Source organism: Urocampus carinirostris, chromosome 12 (genome assembly GCF_059441175.1).
Source record: "Urocampus carinirostris isolate Australia breed hairy pipefish chromosome 12, RoL_Ucar_1.0, whole genome shotgun sequence".
Lineage (NCBI taxonomy): Eukaryota > Metazoa > Chordata > Actinopteri > Syngnathiformes > Syngnathidae > Urocampus > Urocampus carinirostris.
Window position 1 is genome coordinate 30,951,008 of NC_142360.1, and position 21,714 is coordinate 30,972,721.

The following is a 21,714-nucleotide window of genomic DNA, read 5'->3' on the forward strand; positions in this document are numbered from 1 at the left end:
TAAAAAAGCTAGATACCGAGCTAGAAATTGGGCCAAAATTGAGCTTCATAACTAGAAAAAAAAGATAAAATGTTAACTTGATAGCATGGGAAAAAAGTAGTTAGATAGTTTGCTAAATAGTGAAAATTGTAGGAATGTAGCTAGCGACAAAGATAAAAATGTAGCCAGATATTTGATGGAAAAAAAAACTGCACAGTTTGTGCTCATTCGTTTTATAAAACCCATAAATGGGGATTTAGTTTGTTGTATTTTCTGTAAAATAAATCAATAAAAAGATGAATGAATACATAATTTTAAACACAAATATATTCTCATTGAACTCTCTTAATGAATTGTTAAAAATAATCATCAATACTTGAAAAAAACATTTTTGTCCATGAAGCCCATGAAATGGAATATATTTATTTGAATTTCTAAAATAACTTAACTAAGTTATTATCAGGTTAATTATTACAAATCTGGGTTAAATTGACTCAAACAACCAATAAAAAAAATAATTTTACCAGAAAATCACGTTGACCCAGAACTAGTGAGCTATTTTCAGAACAGGTCCGCGGGCACTGGGTTTGCTTTGTAATTTTCTCTATTCGTTCTAAGGGAAATCTCCGAATCGTGTATACAATTCTGGTTGACACTGAACAGATCACTAACTTACCCAGTGTGGGCTTTGATGCCAATGTTTCGACATGTGGCCTCATTCATAGGATCGTCTGGACGAAAGCCGGGCCACCCTGGCAGAGTGCAAGAAGCTGAATCATGCGCTAACGGAACGCACTCAGATGTTTCAACGGGAACTAGAGGACTCGGAGAAGCGGAACCGCGAACTGGACAAACACAACAAGAACCTGCAGCAGGTTAGCGTGCAGGATTTTTCATTTGGTATAATACCTCAATGTGTTCACATTTTTCAATCGTTTGAAACAGTCATGTCTAAGGTATGGCCCGGGGGCCTTATGTGACCCACCGATCATGTTTCCGCACCCCTCAGCATGTAATAAAATTAAGTCTTGATGGATAAAAAATAAACAAAGTAAATAGATCACAATAAAGACATATAAACAATTACACTTGCTTCCTAAAAATGTGTTTTATGATGCAAACTAACAATAATAAGTAAAATTATCCATCCATCCAACCATCCATCCATTACCTGCACTGCTTATCCTCAGTAGGGTCGCGGGGGTGCCTGAGTCTATCCCAGGTAATTTTAGGCAGTGGGTAGGGGACACCCTGAACTCTTTGCCAGCCAGCCACAGGGCATACAGAGACACACAACTCACTTGTTCATACACACTGAGGGACCATTTAGACCGGCCAATTACCCAGACATGCATGTTTTTTGGAATGTGGGAGGAAACCAGAGTGCTAAGAGGAAACCCAAGCAAACACGGGGAGAACACGCAAACTCCGCACAGGAAGGCTGGTAGCTGGATTTGATCCCATAACCTCTGAACTGTGCGGTCGACGCGCTGACCACTCATCCGCCGCGCGGCCTTTAAGTACAATTATTTTAAATAATGTTCTAAACTAGCTTCATATGCTCTTAGAGTTTGGTCCAAAATAACCCAATTCAGGTCAATACAGGTCCGGTCCACTACTTGTGTTAAATTTTTAAAGATTTTTTCACATTAGTTTGCAACGGGAAAAAAAGTTTTACCCAAAATTGGGCGCTGTATTTTCTGGAATATAAGTAGCAGGGTTTTTTTTAATAGTTTGGCCGGCGGTGCAACTTATACAGTGAAGTAAATAAGTATTAAAACACACTGCTACTTTGCTATTTCTCCCACTGGGAAATCATGAAGGGTCTGAAATTTTCATCGTAGGTGCCCACTCCTCCACACAGATCTTCTCTAGATCAGTGAGGTTTCTCGGCTGTCGCTGAGAAACGCGGACTCTGACCTCCCTCCAAAGATTTTCTATTAGGTTCAGGTCTGGAGACCGGCTGGGCAATGCTAGAACTTTGATATGCTTCTTACGGAGCCAGTCCTTAGTTTTCCTGGCTGTGTACTTCGGGTCGTTGTCGTGTTGGAAGACCCAGCCACGACCCCTCTTCAATGCTTTGACTGAGGGAAGGAGGTTATTCCCCAAAATCTCACAATACACGGCCCCAGTCATCCTCTCTTTAATGCAGTGCACTCGTCCGGTCCTGTGTGTAGGAAAACACTCCCAAAGCATGATGCTACCATGCAAGTAGGAATGTTCTTCGCTCTTCATTCTTCTTCCTCCAAACACGCTTGGTTAAATTATGACCAAAATATTCTATTTTGGTCTCATCTGACCACAAGATTTTCTTCCATGACTGCTCTGTATTATCCGAATGGTCATATGCAAACCTAAGACGGGCCTTGATATCTGCTGGTTTAAGCAGAGGAACCTTTTGTTCTATGCATGATTTCAAATCATGGCGTCTTAGTGTATTACCTACAGTAACCTTGGAAAAAGTGGTACCAGCTCTTTTCAGGTCATTGATTGACTTCTGTCCTGTAGTTCTGGGCTGATTCCTCACCTTTCTTAGAATAATTGAGACCCCACGAGGTGATATCTTGCATGGGGCTCTACTCCAATTGCGATTGACCGTCATATTTAACTTCTTCCATTTTCTAATGATTGCTCCAACAGTGGACCTTATTTCACAAAGATGCTTGGCAATGCTCTATAGCCCTTTCCAGCCTTATGGAGGAGTACAATTTTGTCTCTGGTGTCTTTGGACAGTTCTTTGTTTTTCGCCATGTTACAGGTTAAACTCTTACTAATTGTATGGGGTGGACAGGTGTCTTTATGCACCTAACAACCTCAAATATGTGCATCTGATTCAGGACATTTAGTGCAGGTGGACTTCTAATGGGCGGACTAACAGGTCTTTCAGGGTCAGAATTCTAGCTGATACGCTGGTGTTCAAATACGTATTTGGAGCTGCATCACACAAATAAATTGTTAAAAAATCATGCATTGTGTTTTCTGGATTTTTCTTTTTAGTTTATCTCTCTCACCGTGAACATGCACCTATGATGAAAATTTCAGACCCCTCAATGATTTTTAGGTGGGAAAAATAGCAAAATAGCAGGGTGTTCAAGTACTTATTTTCTCCACTGTATGTGCCTTCCCCTCACGCAGACCTTAAAGCGGCAGGAGGCGGCACAACTGGCAGCGCAAGAAAACATTGAGCTGCTAGAGAGCAAAGTGACCACTCTAGTAAGTAAGGTGACAACGCTACACGTTACAGTACAGCAACTTCAGCAGGAAAAGGCCGACGTTGAAAAAGCTTTGGCGCGGCTGGGAAAAGACAAAGGTGCTCTCAGGAAGTCTTTGGAGAAGGTCAGATAAAGTCCACAGCATTGTAAACACCCAATGACAGTTTCAAGTTTATTTTTCACTTGTGTGTTGATGCGGGTTCAGGCGGAGACGGACAGACGCAGGACAGACGAGGCAGTTGCCAAGGAGACGCGGCAAGTGAAAGTCTGCCTCGAGCAGCAGCTGTCGGAGAGGGAGCATCAGGTGTCACTCCTGCAGGTCCGCACCTATTTTACTTTAGATGTTTGACACATGATATGGTGTCCTTTGGATCCTCTTTACAGTATGTGCATGCATTCATATGTGCTCATGCATTACACGTGTTCAGGCACGCTTGGGTCAGCTGGAGCAGACTCAGGCACAGCGCCTCCTGGAGGTGACGGCACGCTACCACCAGGAAATGGAAGCGGCCACAAAGCGGACAAGGGATGCTCAAGAGCAGGCCCAGGAGGCGCTGGACATGCGGGAGAAGGCCCATCGACAGAGAGTTAAGTGTCTGGAGGATCAGGTAAGTGGGACAACTTATTTTTGCCTGTTTTAATTTGGTGCATCATTCATACTTGAACATATTTAATCCTGCTTGAAGTTTAGATGAAAAATAATAATTTGACGGAAGTGGTTAAGTAAACCCGAATTCAAAAATGAGATCCAAAAAGCACAAAAAAATACAGACTACGGAGAGTCAAAGTGACCAAGCCACACTATTTTTTTCTCATTTTTCTGCTTCATCTTTCACGTTTTTTTTGTTCTTTGGATACCCACAGCAGCAAGACGGTGGACAATGTCAGATCTCTCTAGGTGTGGGTCATGCTATGTAAAATAAATACACATTTTTGAGTGTTTTAAAGATGCACGCTGATATGATAGTCATTATATTTTGGCTTATTTTTCAAATCAATAGTGTTTTCTTTTTGATGAATGAAGTATATTTTAGCAATAGAAGGCGCTAAATAATTAAGAAAATAACACAAATCTTTAATGGCCAGTAAATGCTTACTCGAACCGAGTCACTTTATTTTGAGTGAATGAGAAATATTTTAAAAATATAGATGGCATTTAATCTAATTAATTAGATTTTCTGAATTTTAAAAATTGAACAATTTGAAAATTATAAAAAAAAGAGGAGGAACTTATAGGCTTGATTTGAATCACTAAAAGCTGGCCTGCTTCTGAACAGTCCTAGGTGACACAATGTTTAATGTGAAGATTAATAATACATGTTTGAAACAGACATAGATGTTTTAAACAGTGGTTTAAAATAAGCTATGTAAACATTTTGCATAGGGTGGTTTCCGGAGTTAAACTCATTTTAAAAACAGTTTATTTGCTTGGATTTTTTGTATTTATTCTAAAATTCTTTTGAAATCATAATTACCCAGAATGACTAATAAAATCAACATTTTGATTGCATATAGACCTACTTTACTTCAAGGTAAGGGTGTACAAGTTCTAGTCAAGGTAGAGGGTATTATGCAAAATTACAGATACCATATGTTGGAAAAATAAATAAATAAAACAACTGAATTTCTTTTGGGGCCTATCTAAGTTCTTTCAAACAGAGGCAAGGGTTTAATGACAGAAGTAACTCTCTATTGTTCCCTTTATAGGTAAACATTTTATGCAAATAAAAAAATGTCTCAAGAGCGGTGTAGAACATCTGAACTCAATCTTTATATACTCAAGTGTGTCTGGTTCACAGGTGTCCACACTCAAGCAGCAGCTGGATGAGGAGACTCGCAGGCGACACAAGATAATGCATCCCGGCATGCTATCAAGTATGTAACGGCGCAAGATGCGGAAAACAACAACTGCGCTTTTGTTTCATCTTTGGACTTTGGACTGACGACACCGGACGTATGGTTTGATTCTTCTAAAATCAGACCATTGATCTTTTTTCTTCTTAACAGGCTTTAAAATGTGATCTATCAAAGAAATTACTCTCTTACCGCCTGGAATTCAAATTACTCTAAATTCCGGATTTCAAGATGCTAGTTTTTCCCTACATTTTAAACACTGGAGCTTTAAATACAATGCTGTCTTTACTGCGGATCTCCCCAGCTGTAGTGCCCATCGGCCCTCTCGACGCGATGGGGCTCCCCGCATCCACGGCAATTCGCATTGGCCATTGCTGAGCGGCTGGCTTGTAACTGGTGCAAACTGGAGAAATCCGACTGTATGATTTAAAAGCATAATTTCTGCCAAGTGCTCTGAATGTCAAAGTGGAGAAATTGAAAAAGCCAGAGTAAACGGCGCAAGTAACTATGATTTCCTTCGGTAGGCAAATGCTATTTAATTAGTGGCACATAAAAGGATGAACGAGATTCCCACTGTCCTACGCAAAAAGATCGCAGTCTTGGCAGAATCAGCGAGGAGATGTCTAAGAAAAGTAATACATTGTAATCTTAATCAACTAGGGCAGAAATGAATATTTTTGAATTGGCATTAACATATTTGCACAAAGGGGCAGCACGGCGGCGCAGTGGTTAGCGCATGTGCAGGCACAGTTCTGAGGTCTTGGGAACCTCCTGTGTGGGTTCAAATCCATTTACCGGACTTCCTGTGCGGAGTTTGTATGTTCTCTCCGTGCTTGCGTGGGTTTCCTCCGGGCACTGCGGTTTCCTCCCACATTCCAAAGACATGCATTTCAGGTGGATTGGCCGGTCCAAATTGTCCCTAGGTGTGAATGAGCGAGCGAGTTGTCTGTCCCTGTGTGCCCTGCGATTGGCTGGCAACCAGTTCAGGGTGTCCCCTGCCCACTGCCCGATGATTGCTGGGTAGGGCTCCAGCACCCCTGCGACCCCACTGAGGATAAGCGGTGCAGCTAATGAGATGAGATGAGATATTTGCACAAGTCCTTGGAATTTATTTAACAAGTAGTGTCAGTTAATTGAATATTTTAGCGTAACAGCAGTTTTCGGTCTCAAATTCACGCATTCTGCTTTTAATCAGGTGTGCTCTGTAGTCCCGAATTTACGGTAGTTAGAATTGTGTAACTTTTAATGTACATTGAAGACAACATAATGTTCATTTGACGCTTTTAATTGATATAAAAAAAAATTCTTGACTCAGTTTGACTGTGTTATTTTGGGGGGTCAGAGGTGGGAGTTTTGGGGATTTCTGTGGGTGGCATTTCGTGTGGGACAGAAGTTGCTTTCATAAAACGCTGACCCATCAAATTGGGGGAAAAAAGTGTAATTTAGTGTTGTGGTAGCTGCGCAAAGATGAAATGCTGACAAACCACAAAAGCGCGTGTGTAGTTTTTCATCATGAGTGCGCCTCCTTGTGCGCTCTTCTGCGTCTAGCCTGGCTTCAAGCTACCCTTTGATTATCATAGCCGCACCCATTCGCTTCGCCATTGGCCGGCACCGGCTAATTATGCAAGGTGGTCAATCCCCGCTGAGGGGGGCAGGTAGGTGTGGCCAAACAGTGAAAGAAGTCCTTTAGCAGGCTTAGAATAGAGAGCTTTTATTGGGGATATCTCACAAGCTCAGTCATCAGGGGACCCCCTTAAAAAAAGTGCAGGATTGTTTACCCCCTCCCAAAAAAATCAGCTTCAGCTCTGGCTGTTGCTCGTTCATTCCCAAAGCAGAATGCAAGGAATCCTTCAAACACCGCGGAGCTGAAGAACCGGCAAGAAGACCCTCCGAGTTGACTTGTTTTACCCCCACCCACCCCTGAGGTGGGTTCGAGTCAGGGCCTCCTTCATTCGCTCCCTCCCTCCCCCCGAGGGCGGCCGAGGCCATGCCGCAGCCGCCGCCGTTCTCCTTGCTGTTCGCCTTGCTTTTGCTGCTGCTGTCACCCGAGGGGACGGAATCTGCTGTTCCCCTGAAGGACTTCTACCCCTTCGGCCCGGATTGGGGGGACTCCCAGACGGTGGCCCAGGACGATGGAGGCTCGGGGCTTGTCGAAATCTCGGTGGCGTTCCCCTTCTTTGGCGACAGGCACACCGGACTTTATGTGAGTAGCTTTGAATGTGTGTACGTGAACTTGGCAAGGCCAGGGGAAAGGACACTATGGGCAGGGTTGGGTAGGGTTACTTTAACTTGATTACTTTCAATTACTTTTGGATTACTCCAATACCAAATATGCTAATAAAAGACAAAAGAAATTAAATATTAATGAAATTACTAAATTTTGTGCAGGCTTGGTGAGTAACGGAATACATGGAACGGCAAAAATGATGTTGGCAAGCTGTTTGGATTTATTTTCATTTTGTTTCTGTCGCATTTTATGTTAGTTTTGCCGGAGATCAAAGAGATCAAAGCCAGGAGAGAAAGCTTACCACGTGTTGTGAGTCATCATTTTATTCATAATTAGTTTCTTTTGTCTTTTATTAGCACATTTGGTATTGGAGTAATCCAAAAGTAATTGAAAGTAATCCAGTAACCCTACCCAACCCTGACTATGGGCAAATGAGATTTGGGTGAGGGGTGTGCAGTAAAGCACTACACTGCATGGTTTGCGCATGTTTTGCAGTGCGCATGCTTTTACTACGACATAAAACATGTTATATTTTGCTGATATATGACTTACTTGCTGTCATTTATTATGTTTACTTCTTGCCACATTTATACAATATTCCATACCAAGTGTTGTTTTGTCCAAACTGTTCCTTAGATAGAAGTGACAGGACACCAGGGGGGATGAGATGGGGCTGAGGGGCTTGCGGCAAAGCACTACACTGCAGGGTTTGTGCATGTTTTGCGGTATGCTTGTTTTGACAGCAACATCAAATATGATTTATATTTTGTTGATTTCCAACCTATTTTCCAGACCAAGCGTATTTTTGTCCAAATGAGTTTTTTCGATTGAAGTGATGGATCATTAGTGGCTTTTTTAACAACAACAACAATGTACCATTCATGACATCTTTATTATTGCACTTCGTACAGCCTATAGTGACGCATAAACGGTCTGACTTTCAAGTTAGCAGTTCTCTTTCTCATAATGGACTTGACAAAGTGAAATTTGCCTCCCAATCTTTCTCTTCAACTCAAAATCTCTACTGATCTAAAATCACTTGAATTACAGTTGAAATAACTTTTTGTCATTACAGTATTTACAATGTAGTTAACATTGTTTGCCACAAGATTAGACATGGCACTTCTGGGTAAATACATAATAGATTTAGATTCAGATATACTTTATTGTCATTATTGTACACGTGTATACAGAACGAAATGTCGATACATCTGACCCGCAGAATTTCCTTTAATGTACAGATATAAATAAAATGTTGTATTTAGTTGGAGTATTGAAGTACTAATAATATACTAAATAATTATAGCTATGTATAGTATTATACAGTAGTGCAAAGAGTGCAAGAGGAGCTGCTAACCAGATGTGCAAAATGGGCAGTCAGGTAAACAAGTCACTATACAATAACAATAACACTGGAGTATGATAGTGCAGAGGAGAACAGATGTGCAAAGAAGTGGCTAGGTATAAGAGAACTGTCAGTAGTGCAAGGACAAAAAAATACTTAAAAGGTAAATATATGATAAAAGAAATTCAGGATAAATAGGCAAACGTATTTACAAGGTAGTGCTTGGGGACTGGCCTAGTTCCTCACAAAACGCCAGGGAAAACATTTTAACACCAAGGCTTAGGAAAATAAATATTTAACTAATTTAATATCAAACCAAATAGTTTAATAACTTGTTTTATTCCATGTTGTTGACCCTTAAAATTGAATTCAAGTATTGAAAAACAAGACTGTCTTAAAATATGCTGGTATGCAAAACCTCACTTTTTAGTTTGAAAAAGTAAGGCATTTTTGTTCTAAGGGAAGTTGGGATTTTTTCTCATAGGAACATTGTGTATTAGGTAACGCCTCCAAGTGGTAAAAATTGTAATTCAAAAATTAATATTGATTAGAATAATAAGCAAAAACACATGAACTATCATATAAATATAATACCCGAAGGTGTAGAAATTTTCATTTAGTTTGCCTAGAGGGAGCTGACATAATTGTCTGCCATCTTGCTGCTGAGGGTATTCCCAAAATACAAAAACCATGTGAAAGACTGAGTAAAAAAAATGAAAGGAAAAATTAGCAGTTTGATCACTCAAGTGTCATGATTTGCCAATTGCCTTCACCTGCGCTCACCTGTTCAGCCCCAACTGTCACTCGTTCCCTAATTAGTCCTCCTCCTATTTAAGCACATCATTCTCGTTCACTCCTTGTCAGTCCGTCGGCGAACCTCCACACATGCAAGGCAAGCACTCTTTGACTCTGGCTCCCGTCAGTCCCGACCTGTTTCTGTATCAATCCCGTGTCCCTGGCTTCCCGCTCGTCCCCGTTACTTGACTTGTTCCGAGCTCTGTTCTCCTGTCCCGGCTACCTGACTTGTTTCGATCTTCGACCATGCTCCGTCTTCCGTCCCGGCTGCCCGACTTGCTTCCGATCTCCGACCACGCTCCATTCTCCCGTCCCGGCTGGCCGACTTGCTTCAGATTCCCGACCACGCTCCGTTCACGGAGGCTTCCTGCTCCACCAGACTGGGCATTTTCCCTATCGCCCTGACTTCCCCGATCCCTCAATAAAGCATTGTGTGAAACGTTACACATTTGGGTCCACTGCTTGTATCGGTCGTGACACTCAAGTACCTGTAGTTTGTCTTCTTCCTTGTGCTTTGTAGCACTCGTTTTTAGTTTCACAACAGAATCAGCGGCATCTATTGGTCAAATATTACACAGTGTCCCTTTTGATTAGTTGAAAATGGAAAATGGAAGGCTTTTTAACAACTCACTTTTTTCTAATGGAAGTTATTAATTATAATTTATATAAATTATTGTCTCAAAACAAATTAAAATTCATGCAATAACATATTTTCTTCCAATTACAAGCTAAAAGAAGAATGTTATTCAACAAAAACGTAATTTCCCCAAAAATATTAAGATAATATACGATTTCTTTATGATATAAATCTAAATCGGTTTGCGCGTGCTTTTCACCCATATTTGTACCGTATTACTTTTCCACTGTCCCATTCGACATGCTGGAACTTTTCCTCAGCTTTCCATGCTTCCATCTTTTTTCAATGTGCCTTAAATCAACGCCACCTGTTTGCGCTGATGCCTCCTCTCTTTTTCTGTCTCCATTCCTCCTCTTTCTCCACCCTCTCTCATCTTTGAATGGCCACCAGGGGAGGCTCAGGAACCACAGCACCAATGGGCTGAAAATCAATAATGTTGCCATTGCTGCATTTGAAAGGACTGGGAAATGTCACACTTGTACAGCAAGAAAAACATGTTTCGGTACAAAACTTTTCGGTCATGATTTTCATTTAGCCATTTATAAACTCGTTTTTCCAAGAGAATTTGAAGAACTTTATTAAGGACTTTGGACTATATTATATAATAGTATTTTTTATTAGATCATGTTAAAAAAGGTAAAGTATAATCCATTCATCCATTCATTATCTGCACCGCTTATCCTCAGTAGGGTCGCGGGGATGCTGGAGCCCATCTCAGCTATCTTCTGGCAGTGGGCATGGCACACCCTGAACTGGTTGCCAGCCAGTCTCAGGGCACACAGACAACCCACTTGCTCATTCACACTTAGGGACAATTTGGACCGGCCAATTAACCTGACATACACTTTTTGGGCATGTGGGAGGAAACCCACGCAAGCACGGGGAGAACATGCAAACTCCACACAGGAAGGTTTGATCTCATGACCTCAGAACTATGCCGCGGATGTGTTAACCCCTCAGCCGCCGTGCCCGGAAAAGAATAATTATTGTGATAATTTGTAAGGAATTCACAATATCAAAAGGTCCTGATACAATACTACCAGAATACAAATTTGACAATATCATCATTATCACCATTTAGGGGTTGCTGTCCGATATTAAAGGGACAGAGTGTATTATAAAGCAGCTCTTAGTCGTATAAAAACAAATTCCATTCATTAAAAATAACAATATTGATTTCAATAAAAAGGAAGAATACATGAACTATCATAAAAACGTACATTTTTTTAAGAATACTTGTAGGTCAAAATTTTGAAAAAATTACATTACATGAGCAGAAATTATTGTCCAGCTTTTTGATGCTACGGGTACCCAAAAACCTCAGAATATTTTTTGAAGAAAAATTGTGCTTTTTGGTCACTTTGAGTCTCCGTAGTTTGTATTCTACCTTGCGTTTGCACTAAACAATACAGTGACATTTAATGGTCAAATACTACACACATTTAAAAAAACTAAAGTAACTATGAATATCTAAAAACTACAAAAATAGTATAGTGCACTGCAAAAATGTAATATAGAAGGATTTTATGTTTGAATCAAATAAATCTTAAAATATCATTTTATTTATGAATTAAACTGTAAACTGTTTAAAATGTAAAAACACAGTATTTCTTTCCTACCCATCCCACAAAATAATTAAAAAAATCTTGATATTATTGCTTAAACACATTTAAAGAGCCATACCTTCAAAACAGTATAACAGTAATAGCACGTTGAAACATTCCAAATTAAAATTTAAATGAAACTAAACCAAGTACCTGCTGGAACTGTATGAATGTAAATCAACCTGGCTTTGTTACCAAACGTTCTCCTTTTAATATTGTGACATTACCACGACTGTATATTTTTAACACGGCTAACAGGGCTGCACGATTAAATGAAATCTAATCGATATCGCAATGTGACATAGTGCGATACTGTAACTGCAAAACACTGCGTTTTTTAAGGATTTAAAGTTTTTTTGAGTGATGGAATGTTTGGCCTTCAAGAATTCTCACATTTAGGGGTTTAACAGCGCCATCCAATCAGAAGCAGGTTTTGTTGGCACCAGCCAATAAAGGAGAGGCAAAGTTTGCAAGGTGATGTGCACAAATTTAATAGCCTGGTGAAAGCGCTCAGTCAAATATACGGGCGCATAACTGGCTACCTAAACAAACACGACAGCTTGTAACTTCAGCAGTTTGTTACATTAAAAATGAATTGATCAATTAAATGAGACTGAGGAAAGTCAGAAGAGTGCAAAGAAAAACTGATCACCAGTGGGTGCGCCCTGGATTTTTATCTCGTCCGGGAATTGATTGAGGTGGCGTTAAAAGGGAAAGTTAACAGCTAGGCTAACAACTCTCAAGCCACCACTGCTGAACGTGGTGAGTCACCAACACCAGATCCATTACCCATGAAACGGACAACTTAGTTACTACTCGTGGAAAACCGCTACATTTTTGACTCTTGAATTTTAATCATCACAAAGACCTTGCAGAAGTCACGATTACCTGTCACTAGCGAGCCATCCACTCTTTAAATCGCTTTCTTACACTGAAAAGAGAAGCCTTTCAATTTCGTTGTACTTTTGAAATATGACAATAAAGATCATTTATTCAACTGCAATTCTGTTTTTATTTCTTGATCTATAGTTGTTATTTTGTTACAATCGTATACTCTCAGTCTCTAAGGACGTCGAGGTAAGTTTGCATGTCACTATGTTTAAGTTTTCCCCAAAAACAAAACAAGCACAGAAATGCACGTTTTTAAATCGAAAATCGCATTGAAATTGCATTACAGGTCTAAAAAATCGTACTTAGGTATTTTTTCCAAAATCGTGCAGCCCTCGTGGCTAATGTCAATTAAAGACCAACAGTATATATGTTTGAGGGATTTTAAACAAATCTGACTATTTCATCTTCTTTGGACTGTGATATATACGTACTATAACTTTATACAGAGCAGTGACGTCCAGTGAGGTTCATGTCTGGTGAGGAACAGTCAGAAAACAACATTTCATTTTCTTACCTTAACTTATAAATGAAGTCCATAGGCTAGTCCTGTTGAATATTGTACAATAATGGATAGATGGGTAAACTTCCATTATGAAAAAAGTCCATGCAACGGAAAACAAAAACCACTGGGTGGTTTGACTTACTGTTAGCTTGCTCATACTATCACTAATTACAATGTTTGGGACTGAAGCATGTGCCAAATCAGACTTACTTGGGCTCACTGTCACCCTCTGCCTTGAGGCAAGAGAATTGCGTGCCTCAATGTGCTTCTGCAGATGTTCAGCATAGTAATATGTTACCTTCTGATTATTTTAATAACATTCAGTATACAATGTGAACATTCAGCGATTTGGATCCAAGTGAGGCACAGGCTCACCTGCCTCCCCTGACTACATGTCCCTCATATGCAAGTACCAAATTTCTATATTTCCAGGAGGTGTTTTCTAAATACAATGTTGTCATGAACCGGAACAGGAGGAGAACCAAAATGCGTGACGTTTCTCACACAAGCTTTTATTTTGCGGGACATGGGGCAATCATGAATGTTAACCCAAACGCCAGTGATTTGTCAATTGTTGGGCGTGGAATGACAGGAAGCCAGAGGCTGACAAGATCGATACCAATTGCTCGAGCAGATAGACAGATGGAGTGATACCGGACCGGACAGGCTAGACAGGATTGATATCAAAACTGGATATCGAAATTAAACAGGACAAACTAGACGGGAACAAAACTGGAGATCGATATTAAACAGGACAAAATAGATGGGAACATTATCGGACAGGAAACACAGGTAGGGAACCGGTCAGAGTCAAAACCCACGTCTTGCGGGCCAGAGGTTCGTTGACGGACTGACCAAGGGTGAGTGAGAGCACTGAGCTTAAATACAAGGGAAGCCAATCTGTCAACGAGCCGCAGCTGGCGCCACACGGGCGGGGCCAATTGGGCGCCATGGCAACCTTGACAAATATGAATCTTTTTGACATTTTAATGTTGCTATTTATCACAAAACAAGGGTAACTTACCATATGTTAATTACACAGCTACAGCCAATATAAATATGTAGCATCATTAGCAAAATAAAGCAATAAATGAATGCTTCTAGCACTTCTACTTCAGGAACCGATGTGAACATGAACAATTTCATTATGATACTATGAGTGTAATGTTTTGCTTCTCCATCTCGTTGTTTAAGTGAGCAGTTTGTAGATAAAGTATGCACTCGTACACAAAAGTCAAGGTGGGCATACCGATAAAGTTCTCCAAGGTCTTTCCATATATCGCCTGGCTTATTTTTTGGTCTGCTATGATTGACACACACGGAGCCTCAGTAACCAGGCAGGCTTCCGCCGTGTTGTTGTGCTTTGTGTACGCGGAAGTTTTCACATGTTGCTGTGGGATCACACCCCCCATAATCCCCCCCCACCCTTTCCTCCTCCTCCCACGCCTCAGATAACATGCCAGGGGTCTTCCCCCTGGAACTGTCCAGCTGCTTTATCTTAGAAATGACCAATCAAGACATAACACAATCCAGATGTCGGTCCCGTGCGCGGCGACTCCTCAAAAAAACCAACAGCCCCCCGTTTTGTTTTTAGCTTTTTTTCTTTCTTCCACTGCGTACTTTTTAACGCTGGGGTTCGGAGTGTGAAGGTCAGGGAGGACAGAGCACATGTTTGGAAGCAGATGTGAAGAAGAGATAGTTACGATCTGCTGCTTTTTATTGCTGGAGAAAGTAGAGCGAAAGAAGAAGTGGGCGTCGTCGGGAGCGGAGCACATGAATGCATCGTGTAGAAGTTTACAGAGTTTCTGGCCAACATCTGCAAGCGCTCATCTTCTAAGATGTTTTTTAATATAGTGTTCTAGGAAGGCCAGGACAGTGATCGTTTAGCTTAGCATAGCCTCTGGGAGTTAAATCAAGTAGCACAAAGGCATTGGGGAGGCCTTGTCTTTTGTTCATTTGTTACTCAATCTCTTATCACTTTATAGCAGGTTTAAGCTACAGCAAAGCGAAATAGAATTATCAACAGGTATCCCAAAAGAACGGCGAGAAACCGTTTCTCCAGTGCTCAAGTGCTTATAACAAAGGTCCTGTACAGAATTTGTGACTTTTTTTCCTCTATGCCACTTTTGACTTGTTTAATCGTTGCAGCCCATATCAAGCTCCTTATGTTGTGCGTGTAAGTAAGTTCATTTCCTAGATGCATTAAAGAAACTCATCTTTTTTCATCTTTTTGGGGGGTTGGACTGTACTTGAAACAGGACTTTTCTTACTTTCGCCATTTTCATGCAACATCAACGAAAAACTGCAGGCGCAAGCAACCCGCCTTTAAGTTGATTAAAGGGACACTGTGTGATATTTGACCACTATAGGTCCCTAGTGTGTAGTGCAACCAAAAATGAGTGCTGCAAAGCTCAAGGAAGAATCCTAAGGTGACTCAAAGGGACCAAGCTGCACAATTTTTTTCTTTTTTTTTTGCCGATCTTTTCTCACGGTTTTTGATTCTTGGAGATGTACTTTGCAGCAAGATGGCGGACAAATGATTTCAGCTCCCTTTAAGTTAGCCATGTAAAATGAATACAAATGTCTTGATCTAAGAGTATTGAAAAAAAATTCACTTTTCTAAAACAGGTCATGTATTTTGTCTCATAATTTAAATCAAAATATTTTGTTTTTGATAGCTGATATTTTTTTTACCACCATGTGGCGCTAAATTATGCACAATGTCCTTTTAAGCCTAGCAACGCTATAATGTCTACCAACGAGCTAATAATAGCCGGGAGAAAAGCATCAGTAGCATTTATACTAAACATTTTTCACTGTACCTGTTGCGAGGAGCTCCGGGACCCGAGTTTGTTGTCCTACTCGCTTCCGCCATTGTTATGTACCGGTAACCTGATTTCTCCTCGTAGATTTCGACTCCTAGGTTTTTGTTTGGTACTCGCAGTTTTCAACATTTTTGATTCACACACATGTAGCATTTTTACAGCTACGAAAAATCTTTTAGCGTCTTTTTCTGGATACTTTATGACAGCAATCTTATTCCATAATATATCGGGATGCCTGTAAAATCATGACTCAATCGCTTACCACTTTGCTTCCCACTTGGTTCAAGCTAATGCTAAGCTAAATTTCTTAGCTTAGCATCTGAGTGCCAAAGCATGTATCCCAAAAAACATAAGTGTTTTTTTCTGTAAAGTGATGACTCAGTTACTTATCACTTACCATATTTTACAGACCATAAGCACAACTAAAAAAATGTTAGAAAACTGCCCTTTATAATCCAGTGCGCCTTATGATATTGAAATGTCCGAGCAAATGCTAAGATAAATAGCTAAGCATAGAAATTACGATCAATAGCAATTGACAAATAGCACATGGCTCAGTATCACTCAGCTGACCAGAGCAAATGAGAGCTAAAACAAACTTGTACGACCTCTCGGCCACTCAGCTTTAATGTCTTAACTCACTATTTATATGTATTTATATATACACTATTGTCACCTAGCATAGCAACCGGTGCTAAATCAAGAAATGGAAAGGGGGGCTTTTATGCCTTTTCTCCACTGCCTAGTAATGCCTCGAGTAAGTACACTGTATATGTTGTATTACGTATCACTGGATTTAGCGTAGAAGGAATGTGCTAAAACAAGCAGCAGTTTTAGCTTGGGGAAGCCTCTAACATGTCCTGGTTCGCTGCCCAGTGATGACTCAGTACGCTTCATGTACTATACCCTATATATTTTTATTGCATATCACTTTCCATAGTATTAGTATTACCTGATAATAATTCATAGATAAAGCTTGTGGAACGCTCCTTTGTCCTTTTTGGAACTTTAGAGTACAAAATAAACGGAGTTACTAAGCTTGATAATGAGTCCTTACTAACTATATGTGAAGAAAATGACTACTCGCGATAGATTTTGTCAAAACCTGATTTTGTTACTACGAATGACTTGGATTAGAATAGGAGTGTAAAAAAAATAAGCAAGGTGGATTAAGAAATAATTCATCCGTAACAGAGCCAACACGTATCCTAACTGTGCAATGGTGCCTTGAGATACTAGTTCAATTTGTGGTATGTACATGCTTGTAACTCAAAACACCTTAAATGGAAATAGTTTTTTTTCTCAATTAGAAGAACTGTAATACGGTATCAATGTTATAGTCCATCCTTTCCCAGAAAAAGAAAAAAACTCCATTGAAAAAGTTCAAATCCTCCCAGATAATCAGTATAGCAATCAGTCGTAGTTGTTCTCCACAGAGGATAAATAATATATTACTGTCTGAGTACTTGTGTATTTTGAAATATTTGTACATATTGCTTAAACCAGTGTTTTCCAACCTTTTTTGACCTTACTCTCACTTTTTTTCCCCAAATTGTCAAAGCACAGCTTACATTGCAAATATTTAAAAATAAATTCTGCGGCACCAGTTTCATGTTTGATTGTTTTAAGGTTTAAATGATCATGTTGCCTAAATTGTCAGTAAACGTTGTTTTTGTCACCATGACTTTGGAAGTAATACAAGTTTTTAATTTTGAATGATAATTTTGCTGTAATTTAAGATAATACTATTCATTACTTTTAATCAGTTTTTAGGTTTTATTGCATTTGAATCTTGTGTTATCTAGAAAAATATTATATTTGAAAAAAAGGAAGTTATCTGCCAGCAAGAAAAAACTTTTGACTATAATAATTTTATTCTCTTTTTAATATTGGACAGCTTGGATATTGCATGGGATGCTAGTTCATATTTTTACTATTAATTACATTATGAAACGTTTACATAATTGTCACTATTGGTCAATCAGGTTGCTGTTCCTAATTTTCCACACCCTTTACTGTCATGATTACTCATTACACTCAACTGTGCCCGCTCGTTTGGCGCCAGCTGCTACTGGTTACCTGATTGGTTCCCCCTCCTATTTAAGCTCAGTCCTTTCATTCGGCTGTTGTCGGTCCATCAGTGAACCTGTTTTCTCAAGGCAAGCATTTTTGACTCTGACTCTCGTCGGTCCCGTTGGGTTACCCGTTTTTCACTCGTCCGTTCCTGATTTCCTCGTTTTTTTCCTGCTACGACCCGTTTTTTGACCCCGACCACGTTTTGATCTCCTGTCCCGGCTAACGACCCATTTTTTGACCCCGACCAAGTTCTGATCTCCCGTCTCGGCTAACGACCTGTTTTTCCGTCTAACTACGCTACAATCTCCCGCTTCGGAAGATCCACTTCCGCATTCGGAACATGCTCCGATCCCGTGAGCGGCTTGCTTCCCGCGTCCAGCGAGCACCGAATCGCTGGTGCTGCCTTTCCTCTTTATTTCAATAAACTTGTGAGTCACGTTACGCATCTGGGTCCTCCTTCTGCTCTAGTCTTGACATTTACTTGCTTTGGTGACCTAGGATATTTAATAAAAAGAAATGGCTCAGGAAAGACCTCTATAACAGGTTGGACTTTTCTTATCTGAAGCTTGTGTGTCTGCTAAACGAAGCTTATCATTCTAGGTTCTATCTTGTTCTGTTTTTTTTTCTCAAAACAGGAAAATAATAAAAATACAGCAAAAGGATGTGCAAGATTTTGACTTTATTTGATTTGGGGGCAGCACGGTAGAGCAGTGGTTAGCGCGTGTGCGGCACAGTTCTAAGGTCATGAGATCGAACTTTCCTGTGTGGAGTTTGCATGTTCTCCCCGTGCTTGCGTGGGTTTCTTCCGGGCACTCCGGTTTCCTCCCACATCCTAAAAACATGCATGTCAGGTTAATTAGCCGGTCCAAATTGTCCCTATGTGTGAATGAGGAAGTTAGTTGTCTGTCTTTGGCTGGCAACTGGTTCAGGGTGTCCCCTGCCCACTGCCCAAAAATAGCTTGGATGGGCTCCAGCACCCCCGTGACCCTACTGAGGATAAGCAGTACAGATAATGGATGGATGGATGATTATTTTTAATGCACTCTTGAACAGCCTATCTTAAACAAAATACGTTATTTCCTTGTACTACCTCATGAGCAAAGAAATAGAATATAAAAGAAAAAAGTACGTAATTTGCCGCCACCAACCGATATGGATGAAAGTTACTGCTACATAATGTTACTGGCATGCTTTTTTGCAAATATAAACCTAGTCAATATCCGGCGGCACACTTAACAAGGTCTCTTGGCACACTGGTTGAAAAACACTGGCTTCAATACTATTTAGCAATAGCAATAAGTTAACAGACAGAAGTGCAAAGAAAATCTGCAGTAAAGAAGCAAAGAAAACAAACAACACATCTTACAAGACTCGTTAACGAGATGTGAGATGTTCTCACCCTGCGTGCATTGTTGTGTTTGGCAGAAAGCGAACCAGATTTGTCGTAACATAAACTCGCTATTTGCCTTGATTAAACAAGAAGCCCCGCAATTACCCGCAGAGCCGCAGCCGTATTAAAGTTGTTTCGAAGCGGATTTATGAGCTCTAAAGCCTCTGGAGAAGCGGAAACGTCCGTCTTTTGACGAGAAAGGAGCAGTGTTTCCCCGCCTGTTGACGCCCGGGCACCTCTAGCGCCGTCCGGCAGGTTTGCTTTGGCCCGGCATGAACCACATCAAAGTTTGTTGTCCTCCATAAAAGCGCCGATGCCGGCAGAAACGCACCCAAGCTAAATCCCGGATATGTCTGCCACTCAATAACCGCTTTGAACCCCTCCACCCACTCTGGATTTTTTTTATTTCAAAAAGAAACACGGAGAAGTTTCTCTGACCTTGGCAAAGATTTGACACTACAACAACCGGGCAGCGCTTGAATCCGTTCGTTTTCTCAAATGAGTGTCGACTGTACGCAGGGTTGGGTAGGGTTACTTTAACTTGATTACTCTCAATTACTTTTGGATTACTCCAATACCAAATATGTTAATAAAAGACAAAAGAAACTAAATATGAATAAAATTACTAGATTTTGTGCTGGCTTGGGGAGTAACGGAATACATTGAACGGCAAAAATGATGTTGGCAAGCTGTTTGAATTTATTTTCATTTTGTTTCTGTCGCATTTTATGTTAGTTTTGCTGGGGATCAAAGAGATCAAAGCCAGGAGAGAAAGCTTACCACGTGTTGTGAGTCATCATTTTATTCATATTTAGTTTCTTTTCTCTTTTATTAGCATATTTGGTATTGGAGTAATCCAAAAGTAATTGAAAGTAATCCAGTTAAAGTAACCCTACCCAACCCTGACTGTATGCTCACTACATGCAAACGAAAGTCCTTCAGTTTATCTTGAATTTTTACAAACCTTGGCAGTGTTGTGTTACTATTTAGCATGTGTATTAGAGCAGTCTTTCTCAAGTGGTGTGTCGGGACCCAAAAGTGGATCACAGACCCATTTTTAGTGGATCGCTGGCCTTTGCAAAATTATGCTAATAAAAAAACAGAGAGTTGCTTACACTCCTTTACAGTAGATGGTGATAATGCCCTGCTCTTCCAATTGGCACGTTTGAGAGTGACCACGTCTCATTTTATACTGATTTTGTCGGTTTTATTTCCTTTTTTTGGCCATAATGATGGGTCCCTTGAACGTTAGTGATAAGGGGAAGGAAAAATGGGAAAACAGTGACAACAACAATCAAATCAAAGAACAAAACTATTGCGAAATATGAAATACGAGTGTCTGCCATTGAAGCACCGCTGGAAGATAAAGAAAATTGTTTGAAAATGTTAGCTTTATCCTTTCGGCCAGTATATAAATCTTTATTGACTACATAATTAAATAATCATCGATGTCTAGGTATACGTTTTTTAAATATCTTTTTTAGTTTTTAAAAAAAAAAATTTTCGCGTATGTGGCTATTTTAAAGCAGTTTTAGGGGGTCTTTTATATGTGATGTAGGCTTATATGCGAGTGCTGTTTATCCGTTACGTATGTCGAGTTGGTTTAGCTGATCATTTATTGAAAAAAAATGTGAAAATTTAATATTATCTCTGCTTTTCATTGGATACATTTGAGAAGTGGTAATTTTTTCTTGTTTGGGTCGCAGCTCGTCATTCGTAAGAAAAAATGAAAAAAATATTTTTTTTTAAGTAGTGTGCCGTGAGACATTGTCTAGTGTGCCGCAGGAATTTCCCCAAATTTATCTTTGCAAAAAGCATGCCATTGTTCAGTATCTTTGCTTTTTTGCATTGATCTGCTGGGCAATTTTGACATTCGTCCATATCAATGGATAGCAGCAAATTACCTTTTTCTTTGTATAGTACTGTATACGCTAATTATCCTCTCATGAGGTAGTACAGTATCTTTAATAATTTATTGTGTTTGTTTAAGCTGTTTAAGATTGCACTGCAAAATATAAACAAATATGTCAAATAGAGTAAAATAATTCCAAATGGTTTTGTTGATTTTAATCATTATTTTTGCCCAAAAAAATAATTGTTTAAACGTACTGGGGCGGCAGCGGCTCAGGAGGTAAAGCGCTTGTCTTGGGATGAAGAGGTCGCAGGTACGATACCTGGCTCCCCCGTGTTATATAATAATAATAATAATAATAATAATAATTTCCTTTGTATTGTCATTCTTTGTAACAATGTACACAGAACGAATGTCGATACACCTGACCCGTTGTAGCGAGTCGATGCAGCCGCAGCCAACAGAGGGCGCCGCCATTATACCAATTAGGTATGTCTCGGCCGAGGCGCGAACCAGCGACCTCCC

The 21,714-nt window shown here is 40.1% G+C and overlaps 2 protein-coding genes across 3 annotated transcripts in view; both read left to right on the forward strand.

Moving 5' to 3' along the window:
* The window catches only part of crocc2 (ciliary rootlet coiled-coil, rootletin family member 2), a 52,741-nt gene extending 46,485 nt beyond the window's left edge, over positions 1 to 6,256 (forward strand). The window contains exons 32-36 of the mRNA XM_088350229.1: positions 705 to 854; positions 3,115 to 3,315; positions 3,397 to 3,510; positions 3,620 to 3,799; positions 4,991 to 6,256. Coding sequence (XP_088206355.1) covers positions 705 to 854; positions 3,115 to 3,315; positions 3,397 to 3,510; positions 3,620 to 3,799; positions 4,991 to 5,074 — 729 coding nt within the window. The 3' untranslated portion in view covers positions 5,075 to 6,256. The remainder of the gene's footprint in view (positions 1 to 704; positions 855 to 3,114; positions 3,316 to 3,396; positions 3,511 to 3,619; positions 3,800 to 4,990) is intronic.
* A 520-nt stretch (positions 6,257 to 6,776) lies between these two features.
* Positions 6,777 to 21,714, forward strand: part of sned1 (sushi, nidogen and EGF-like domains 1) — a 74,907-nt gene continuing 59,969 nt past the window's right edge. For both annotated transcript variants that reach the window (XM_088348988.1, XM_088348989.1), the window contains exon 1: positions 6,777 to 7,248. In XM_088348988.1, coding sequence (XP_088205114.1) covers positions 7,033 to 7,248 — 216 coding nt within the window. In that variant the 5' untranslated portion in view covers positions 6,777 to 7,032. The remainder of the gene's footprint in view (positions 7,249 to 21,714) is intronic.